At 43.8% G+C, this 10,990-nt stretch overlaps 1 protein-coding gene across 1 annotated transcript; it reads right to left on the bottom strand.

The window, feature by feature from the left end:
• Positions 1-1,901: 1,901 nt before the first annotated feature.
• LOC110980710 (neurensin-1-like) lies at positions 1,902-10,626 on the bottom strand. Its single transcript, XM_022237625.2, has 2 exons — positions 10,151-10,626; positions 1,902-3,869 (listed from the first exon to the last, which is right to left on the bottom strand). Exon 2 carries the CDS (start codon positions 3,781-3,783, stop codon positions 2,908-2,910), a length of 876 nt encoding a protein of 291 aa, XP_022093317.1. The 5' UTR covers positions 3,784-3,869; positions 10,151-10,626; the 3' UTR covers positions 1,902-2,907.
• Positions 10,627-10,990: the final 364 nt, after the last annotated feature.

The following is a 10,990-nucleotide window of genomic DNA, read 5'->3' as shown; positions in this document are numbered from 1 at the left end:
TTCGCACAGTATTTCTTAGTCTCGTGTGTCATTATTTTGAATTTCACCCAACCAAACATGCATGCGCAAAATGCCCCAAGTACAGTTCGCCTACGGCAAGTGCAGCTAAAGAGTTCCCTCCTTCAAATGCACGAGAATTCCTAAATTTCACTTGAAACCTTCTTGAATGGCACCCTCTTTTATATTGCTTGTAAATGACGTTATGCCGGCCTAAAAGCTGAAAAAAAGTATACACAGAACCTCTCAGGAAATCTAGAACCATTAGTATGTTCACAGCGAAAAAAGAACGTTTTTTATCCATTCTTTGATCAGTTATTTTTTGCGTAGCTTCAAGTGGATAACTTTTCCTTCAAGCCTTTTCCATTGTAAAAAACTGGAACATCAGTCACTGGATAGGAATATTTAATTAGATTGGCTGAAAGCTGCAAGCTATAAACAACAAGCTCCTGCACGAAAGAGCAAATACTCCAAAGCCCATTTGGCATGAATGATCTTTGATTTATTCGCGGCCCCGTATGGCTGCGCTTGTCGCCGCGGCACACAAAATGTTTTGCCGCACCGGCCGGCTCGTTTGGCTCCGTTTGTTTTCGCGCCAATAATACGCGCTCCCCCGGCCCGCCAAATCAAATCGATTCCGGGCCACGCGGTTGTTTTGTTTGGAAGTGTTGACACGAATGGCGCAACGGAGAGCACTCAACCTTCGCTCAGGCCCCGAACGAGGCTCTCTGGATGATAAAAGGTGCTTGCCAGCACACAATGCTTTGAAGCTGAGGCGAGGAGAAAAAATGAAGTCTGAAAAAGAAATTCTGAGAGACGGTGGTCATTTTTCTTGGCTTCGTTTACTCAAAGTTAGACGCAGTTCTCTGATAACGCAGGGAAGTTGAAGGATGATATGTTATATTTTGTTTAAAACGAATCAATAATATACATACTCTAGCTAGTGGCAGGGTCCCATTAGGCGAGGATAGAGAATCATTTGCTTTGAGATTGGAGGCTGCCTCGTAATGCATCGCCGAGAAAAGCTTCATGGTATGAGATTTTACGAGATTAGAATACTAATTGTATTAGGCCCTATTTTCCCGATCCAGTTCCAAACCGATATCCTAAACATGTACCCAACAATTGTTAATTTTTTAACTTGTGCGGTAACCATGAACGCGCGAGTTGCATTTCTGTGGCGTGCATAAGTAACATTTATTCAGTCACTGAAGTGTTACCTGTTGATTATTTCAATATATCTTTTTTGAGATTTTGAGATATCTGTAATCGATTTAGAGATATCTTGAAATCCATTTTATATCAAATACACTTTGAGACATTTTGAAATTTATTTACAGATGTCTCAAAACCTGTTTCCAAGGTATCTAATGGGCCATCAAGCTGTACTTAGAATACACTGCTTGTGTTTGCGTCAGCCAATCACAATGAATAAATTAACGGTTCTCCAAAACGCATGATTGGTCAAGTGCATTTAAGGCTGCATCTGAACCTATTGTCTAGAGCTAGGTCTAAGTCTAAACTCGATTAGAAATACACGGAGACTCGCTGATAAAGACGTAGCCGTAGCTCTGGAAGCCCGTTTCTTACACAGTCATCTATTTCACTTAATGTCAAAGCGCACAATGTGGGGACAACATGACCTTACCTCGTTGCAGACGTCACAGGGCTGAGGAGCGTGTCTCCACTCAGACGTAGGCCCTTCCCCCGCAAACTGCAACACGAATCAGTATAATAATCCCAAGTGTTTTGTATGGAGGATTTTCTTACCAACCTTCGATCAACTTTACTTTCACTGGTCCCCATTTCTTGCTGAATCGCCACTATACATTTGTGAACCGACCTAACGTCCTGTTGAAGAACGACGCCTGAAACGATCAATCAGCCAGACTCGAAAATTCATATATAGTGATGAACGCATCGTACCAAATTTATGCACATCATACACAACAATTCAATATTTATAAACATCGGTTTCAAAACCAGCAACATCTATAATGTGCCCTTAAACACGAATCTTCAAGTTTAAAATGCTTGCTCGTAGCACGAGGTCCTTAGTAATGTTAAACATCACGAGCGATCAGTTGAAAATAGTCATCTCTGAATTAGGGGACAAATACCAAAATGTCATGGTCACAAAGAACATGTTTGTTCTCTTTCCAAACTGGTCCTACGTAAGAAAATAGGAGAGGCAGTGTGAATGTTTTTGTTTTGAAAGTGTGGCTCGGTTCTCCTGGTCATGCAAGCTAGCTGGACGATAATAAATGGGAGATTGCCCGTAAGCAAAATGGAAACAATTGTGTGTGGTTTCGGCGTCGATGGTCTGTGGTGTCGGAAATACACGCCCCGAAGCCAGGGAATTGGTTGAGATCACACACGCTGCGACGATCAAGGGTACCAAAAGTCCCTACTGGATCTAAGGAAGGGAGTTGTCTTAACATGGGCACGACTCTAACCACGTATTTCGTTTGCTCTCCATGCTCGAACGAACAATTAAATGTATTTACTTTACAGGTGGGAAAGGTTTGACTGCATCATTGTGAAGAAGGTCCACCTATGGGAGTTCTAAGTAGAACGGAAACCAACGATTCTCTTAACCTTGTATTTTGTACCCATACATCGGCTCTCTTTTGAATCATCACAACCCCCTGGTTTTGGTTGACAAGTCTTCTTCTGTTGGTTCAGTGCATTGTTTTCTTTCAACTTTCTGCTCAGAATGTGTTTGAAATGAAATCAAGGCTCGGATTACATAAACTCTTGATCTGAAGGATGCAAGACTCCTTAGATGGCCAATCTATGCTGTCAATAATGATGTGACAATGACGATTCCTCTCACAATTCACGCATCGGACGTTTCAGCCCAACTTCCGAAGTTCACAGCTACAAGCGTCGAGACTACTGGAATGTGCTTCACTGCTGGACGCTCACAACTCCTTTGCCTGCTATTACTGCCTCTCCCTTTGCCCTCTCTGGCTGGACGTTGGTCAGCGCCGACGTGTACGGTATACCGTCCTCGGCGGTCTCGTGCTGCGACGCAATCGGCATGTACGGCGGGAAGGTGTTCTCGGCATCCACCCTGATCTCGTCTCTGTAGCTGTCCTCGTCGCTGGCGAAGCAGAAACTCGGGATGAGGAGGGAGACGGCAATGACCAGCCCGCCGGCACACATCATGATCAGCCCCGCCAGCTTGGCCGAGTCCAGTCGCCGGTTGAACTTCCGCGCGTCCTCGTCCACCACTGCTACGTCCTCGTTGTAGCCGAGGACTTCCTTCCGCGGGGTGATGAAATAGCCTACCATCAGCGCCAGGATGGCCAAGATCAGGATGTTAAGGCCCACCCAGGCCCCAGCCTTCCACCAGACCGGGGAGCAGCAGCCGCAGGGGCCCCGTCGCCGCTTGCGAGCTGCCAGGTCGGCCAGTGGGTGCTCCTCGTCCTCGCAGTAGATGTCGTCGCGGTCCTTGTAGGCTGGGTCCTCCTCGTAGAACTTGTGCAGGTAGGACTTGACGCCAAAGGAGTCGGAGCTGGCCGGTGAGTCCACGCAGGACCGGTCGCTGTGCTCGCTCTCCGAGACGCTCTCCAGGCGGGGTGGCCGGGTCAGCTTGCGGCGGGCCGCGGCTTGAGATGCCGCGGCCGCGTTGCTAATGCTTCCAGCTGGTGCTGGCGGTGGTGGGGTTGGTTTGGGCACGGGTGGGCGAGGTCGAATGACACTGCCAGCCCCTGGTCCCATGACCGATTGCGGCATATGTGTCCCTCCATTCGCACCATTATTTGACGACTGAGGTTCCATGATCCCGTCGATTTGTTTGTTTTCTCCTAGAAGACGACGTCAATAGAATCTCTCATCATAGCTGTTCTGCGTTCATTTTTTCCATTCTGTCAAGATAAAAATAAGATGGAGAATTGTTATTCGTGAAACGATCCAAACATTACCCCTATTAACCTTATAATGATATCGGATTTCGGTGTGTAAAAACAAGGTATACACTTCCAAGGATACGAGTTCCTGAATGAAACGATTCAAGGGAAAAAAGTATGCAAAGCGTTGTAACGGGTCACCACAATAAACCTACCATGTTTGAATTTTTCCCTGTAAACAAGTTATAGTTATATACAGGCAACAGTTATACGACTTATTCTGTTGAAAAGGACCAGACTATTCTTCCCGCTAGGCTCAATTTGGTATACAGTTTGAATACATTGCTTTGAATGGTAGAAAAGTAAGATAGCTGCCCTATGATAGAGGTCTATACCCTGGGAGAGAAAGCATCCGCAGGAAGCACAGGCGGGCGTCCTGCTAAAGAACAATATTGTTTTGATTCACAGTTTGGCATCGGTCCGATAGTAAATATAATTCCTGACGAGGCGGTGACCGACATCAGAACGGTGGCGAAGTGTCATATGTAACACATTCGCCCTCTAGCCCCGCTGTAAATGAAGTCCTTGGTGGCCCACGCAACTAAGTGCACTATTAAAATTGAAAAAAAAAAATCTTTGCATATATGCTCGCCTCAAGGCCCAGATTTTGCCAGCCGACTCACTGTGCAAGTTAATTGGATTTCTGTACTTTCTGCACGCAGTAATACAACTTCGTCATTATTAAAAAGGTTGCACAACAATAAACCTGCAACATCCTATTAAAGAGATATGCGCTTATGCATGTACAATGCATATGCACATACATTCTCCAATCAAGTCAAGTTGTATGCGAAATAAAACTGTCAACGTCCTCAAGTAGGGTCACCATTGGCTTATGAAGTCCGTCGCAGTCAGTAATTCCAACATGTTCTTGTGATATTATTTGTGCTTATCCTCTAAGTCACAAAGAATTCCCGCATTGCTTCTCTAGATCAAGGTCATTTTTGTGCCACGCAGGGACCTAGTTCCTTTGAAGACTCAGCACCAATCATTTTGATGGGGTCAGTGGTAACACAAGGTCTATGAGAACCGGATATAATACAGTCGCTGCCAAGTGGCCCCATGGGCTGCCAAGTGACTCCATGGGCTGCCTGCACGTTCTTTCACTAGCCCCTGGTCGTGTAGACTACGCATATGACGCTGACTGGCTATTAAGGATGAATATACATAAACGTAAAGTGAATCGCACGCGTATTTCAAAAGCTGCGCACTCGTGCCCTCGTATTCTCATGCACGTCACGCACGCGTAAATCTGCGTCGCTAGTAAACACACAGAATAAAGTCCTAATTTAAATAACCCAAATATTCAAATTATAAAATACCAGGGGTTAGATCGCGCAAGGCATGGTGGGGACTAACATGGCGCGGCAAGATCGTACACAATGGAACGAGGCTGAAGTGGCTCCTACATAGGCGCATGTTACTCCGTGTCGCAGCCAAGTGCTAAAGACGCAGCCCAAGACAAGAAGAACTCAGACCTGATGTACCCATACGGACCGGATTTGATGCTCACAGTGGCTCGTGTTTAATTTTAAATCTCATGTCACTACTTCAACTCTTCTCAGGCAAAGCATTACCAAAGGCCTTCTGAAGTCTTCACACATCAGCTCTGTCGAATTTAAATGGAGAGGGGGCGTTTCGAGTGTGTTTAAGGTTTGAGAGCTACGTGCACACGAGACAGTTTAAATGTGAGGACAATCCATTTCGTGCCTTATTGAAGCGATTTTTACGACAACACTGGGTTAAAAACACGATTTATTATTTGACTATGTAACACTGGTGTCAAATCATGCGGAAACACGATAGAAACAAGCACGCCTTGACGTCATTGAAGCCCAATCTCGAAGTCCTACAGTAACGTCGCCCACTCGATGTTTATCCAGTCAATCGAGAGCAGAGCTTGTTAAAGAGACTATCCTCTGCCAAGTGGGGTTCGGGCATACAGCAAAGAAGATGTTTCGAGACACTGCAATCCGAAATCTTGTGCAGTTTGAGGTATGCTGGTGAAAAGAGCAGGTGTAGTTCTCCTATTTGTCTCCCTGCTCCCTTAAAAAAACACATTCTTCATTTTTAGCTTGGTAAACATTACTATCGGAGGATGTTGACACCGCTCGCTACCGTTTGTCAGAAGTTCTTCCCACTCTCTGATAACAGTCTCCATTGTCGTGATAATGTGCACACGTCAGTCGTAATTAGTTCGCGGGACTTCCCTTCCAATTAATTCGAAGGAAAAAAATCGTCGCCATAGGCCTTCCTGTTGTAAGAGGCGACTATACCTGGAGTTCATTTGCTGACTCCTTTGTCAGGCCAGGCGGGGAGGCGGGAAACTGCCAAGCAGTTACCATGGATACGAACGAAGTGGGACCTCGTTATGGATAGTTCTTTGAAAAAAGCACTTCCTCACAAACATCGAGATTTCCTGTAGCTGAAATCTCAAGTTGAAAGATCAGTTTTTGTTGAGCACTGTACCACTGAAAACTCATTACAAAAGGTGTGGTGTTAGATTGGTGCTACGTCAGTGCTCTCGCTACTCCTATGTGCATAACGAGGGTTATAATTTATATACTGCAGTGTTTGCAGTCCTGGAAAGGAACATAAATATTTTGTAACAACTATGATCCCAAATAAAATTAAAACTAATCAAGCCGAGATTTTAAGCCCATCCTTTCGAAAAATGACCTGAATTCCGAGCAAAGAGACAGACAGACCGGGACTGGATAATACAGTCAACACGTATGTTCACTCCCATGCATTTGTACGCCACTTAGTTGAGAGGTAGCGCATGCGCACTCGAGCACTTTACTGTGGATTTCGAGGCAGGCGAGGCCGGACACCATTCCGACACCTCTTTCCGCGGATGGAGACCATAATTTAGTTAACAAAATACCAACAAATAAAATTCACGGAGTTAGGCCTGACCTGATAACTAAAATTGAGTAAAACCCACTAGATCACCGTATTATATGAACCCAATCGCACAAAATTAGAAACATATATTTCTGAAAAAAAATAAACACAACCAAATTTGAAAGAAAATACGTCCACAGTCATTCCCATTTTAAAAATACTTATCAAGTTTATCCAAACAAACGAAATAAAGCGTCATGTGAATTAAGACCCGATAAAACATCGGAAGTGTTTTCAAGCTATTGCGAACTGACGATTTTGCACGAGAATCATTTCTCCGTATAGTAGTGCATGTGTACGTGCGTTGATGGAGTACATTATGTACATGCACTGCGCAGTGTTTAATACGTGCACATGTGCACACATAAATCATGGCCTACCATCAGTTGACAGAGAGCCAAACTTGAAGTTGGTGAAACTAACGAAGGGCAATTCGCAATACCTCAAACATATTCATGGTATCCTTTTTCAAGCACTTTTCCAATTACCAAGATACTTAGCATGTGTAGATAAACTGGAGAACAATTCAAAATTTCGATTTTAAAATACCCTTTTTTGCGTTCGGAAAAGTAACGTACACAGACATCTTTAACCCCATTTTCTCCGAAATGTCGCGTATGATTAAAAAGAAACAACACCTCAAAGTGAAATCTGAAGCCTGATTGTATTTCCCTGTCATAAAGGTAGCCAAGTTTTACACAATGCTGAAGATCTCCCCAGATGGACAATGGTATAGTTGTTTGCTGGCTGGTGTCGTCATTTTAAAAAGCAACAGAGAGTGACCATGACTATGCCGAATATTAGCGCATGCGTACAAACCAAGTCCCAAATCTTCCATCCACCTCCAAGCCCCTTTTGGTCTCCCACCAACATCTTCTGGCCAGGTGTGCCCTTCTAATGAAGAAAAAAAGAGAGAAATGGTCCAGTTCTGACCATAAAAAAATCGACACACCTAAATTCACACTGGTTTTGAACATCCTGCAACATGTAAGTCCAGTGCAAACAGGTTGCAGAAAACAAGTCACGATACATGAAGGAACGCAGGAATCCGGGTCTTTGGCTGTTCACATTATAAAATCTCCCCACAAACAAGTCACCAATACGAAATGATTGGCCTCACGAATGTACACTTTAACCATCGCCGAGATAATTGTACATAAGGAACTAAGCAAGTCAAGCATACAAATACGGTCTTTTCCTTGCATAGGCCTATAGCTCTCTCCCTCAAGGGCATGTGTGGGCGTCTCTATTATTTCTTTGATAACGAAGGATCCCTTAGTCTCACTGTTGGTTAAAAACGAAAATTAAATCCACCATTTTCGACCTGCCAGAGGCTTCAGTTGGTTGCTGAACTGCGAGTAAGCCCACATCAAAAACGAAACGAAAAGATTGTATGTCTCGAGAAATGACGCAGCCTTCGCTTGCCCGTGTGTGGTTGAGAGATGGATATTCTCTTGTTTTGTTTCACTGTTTTCGGCTCCCAAACCAAATTCGTCTGTTAACGCCTGGATCGGGAATTATAAGACCATGTCATGGCCGTACAGAATTCACATCTTGTCTAACCCAATTTTTTTTTTCATTTGTATTCATTGTGAGCACAAAGTGCCAGTGACAACACTCATCTCAGTTTAACAGAAAAAAAATGTTTGCGTCCCTTTCGAGTCACAATGAGGTTTCGTGGTTAAAGCCAGTGGGCTAAGATGAGGAAATGAGCCTAGAATTTGAACATCTCTACATACCATCAATGCCGAACTTAATACAAAATCCATAATTTGGATGAAGCACCGCCCTCTGTTGGCGAGGGTTGGATCATTGATCCGACCAATTGCGTTTTGGACTGCCCGGCTCTGTCTTTGTCACCGTTGAGGCTGCACTTGTGCACATACAAAGCCCAGTGATGCATTCTAATAGATCACAGTCTTTGCGTGGCAATCATGGGTAATCCAGAGAGTCTCAAGTATTTCCCGTGCTCATTCGTAATTACTACGACACAAAGCATTGCCTCTAGAAGCTCTTTCCAGATACAATTCGAAAAATTGAGTACTCAGGCTCCTTTAGACAGTTCAAAGAGATTTATTCAGCCTTCTGGATACTGGAGCCATCATACATAATCCCAACGAGATAATTAACCAAGACCAGGAATTGCCCGAGTGCATAAAATATCTTCCCTCGAATTTTCAGCTACATGCGATGATATTCCGAAAACAGAATGCAAAATGGATCCGGTCAACTACTAATCTTCTGTTCTGAAAAAGCTAGTACCTTTAAATAAGCCCCAGAAGGCAGAATATATGCATTTTCCAATACAAACACATAGTAATTACTTTGCGTTCAAGGCATGAAGCCTGATTACAAAAAGACTCCAGAATAGTTATTAATACGAGTAGGCGTGCTTTGTGAAAAAAATGTTTTAATGTGGAAATACCGGCTGTACTGATTGGAAAACCGGAAATCAAGCAGATACCTGCGTTAATGTGTGACTGGTAAAAATAAATAAAGAAGCAGATACTCCAAATCGACTTATTTTCCAGAGGAACACAAACAAGGGCAGACAGAAGACAAAACTATTAACTTGCTGTCAACTGGAGTTGCGCCATGAAAACTGATCACCAATGAACCGATAATTATAGTATTATTCCTCGCATTAGCATAACCAAGATGATAACACATTCGCAGGCCAAATAATTTATAATTCATTAAAAATTAAAAAAAAATCTTACATATTAATTGGTTCAGGCCTTGCACGCTGTATTGCCAAATATAGGGGGAAATCAAAGATGTTGACAATCCGAACTGAAAAGTAGACCGAGTGTGCTTATTAAATTAATAAAGGTTAGGTCAGAATAAACGAATCGGCATTTCACACAAATATACTTCAGATTTATGATACATTATGGAAATACATGTACACAGGTATTTGGTATTGCGTGTTGTATGCGTGTACTCTTTGTACTAGTAGTAAGTCGAAGAAACAAAGATATTTGAAAATCGACTAAACCAGAATTCAACTGCAGCAGGTTTCACGCAACATCAAAATACGTCAGGTGCAAAATTTCTTGTGTCAATTATTTGCCGTGAATAAATTAAAATATTTCAAATTATATTTATTCTTGGCTACGAGTTGGGAAACGTTAAAGACTTTGGGCTTTAATCAACTAAGCTGCTTGCCCAGCGCTGTCATCGTACCTTTAACGGGAAAAATCATGGGGAGATAAGTGAAGCGAAAATCAATTTCGCAAGCAAAGCTTCACTCAGCCCCTACCAAACACAGACCTAGCAGTGCAAGCAGAGACGTAAATACAAGATGGCTTCTATGCAGTGGAGAAACCTACCTCCTTTCAGGGGGAATAACCAACAGGCTCGAAACTCCCTTTCTATGCGCCCATATCTCCGGTTTGAAGACGCTGTCCTAGCTGCCCTGAGATCCACCTCGATTCGTCAAACTGGTGTTGCAGTTTATTTGGTTCCTATTTTTCCCCCGCTTTGTTAAATCCCCGAGATTGAGCTCGGAATTTGAGAGAGCAGGTCGTCCTGTCCCGCTCACGAAAGACGCAGAGCAGCTAAAGATGATGTGAATTGAAGTACACGTACTACCGCAGCATACCCGCACAGCGTAGATGATTGTGCTATGTCTGTTTTTATTTCTCTCCTCGCTCCGCGGTAGTACTCAAGGCGATAGCTTTCCACCGCGGAGAATTCGCCGAGGTTGAATCCCACTCGCCGATGATGCAGCGATGACTTCGACGAGCGAGGCGAGTGGGTGCATTAATTTTGCCAGTCCGTGATATAGATGGGAGCGCGCCTCATTGTAATAACGAATTATTATTGGTCGTCGTGCGAACTGCACGTAGGCCTGGCAAGCGGCAGATCGGCCGGAAAGGAAGCGGGGCTTAGAGCGTTCCATTAAACAGGCGAAACGACGGATTGGAATCGGTCGATGCAGTCTCCTGCTTCAAGGCTTGTCGATCTCTCGCAGCAGTTTTTGACAAATGGAAAGCGAATCACTAATGGTGAATTTTGCGAAATGTAGAATGCTAACGTAACGATGTACGAGTAACTGGACGTCGGGCCGTTTCATAACAAGGGAATTGAAGATAAATCCCCATTGCAAATGTAAAGAAGTTAATGGCAACATTTCGACCATCTGGACTGTCTTTATTTTTAAAAATAAA

Source organism: Acanthaster planci, linkage group LG18 (genome assembly GCF_054643075.1).
Source record: "Acanthaster planci isolate LZ-2023a linkage group LG18, COTS_SCS, whole genome shotgun sequence".
NCBI classification, from domain to species: domain Eukaryota; kingdom Metazoa; phylum Echinodermata; class Asteroidea; order Valvatida; family Acanthasteridae; genus Acanthaster; species Acanthaster planci.
Note: the sequence above shows the minus strand (reverse complement) of the source record. Positions and strands in the feature narration are given on the sequence as shown.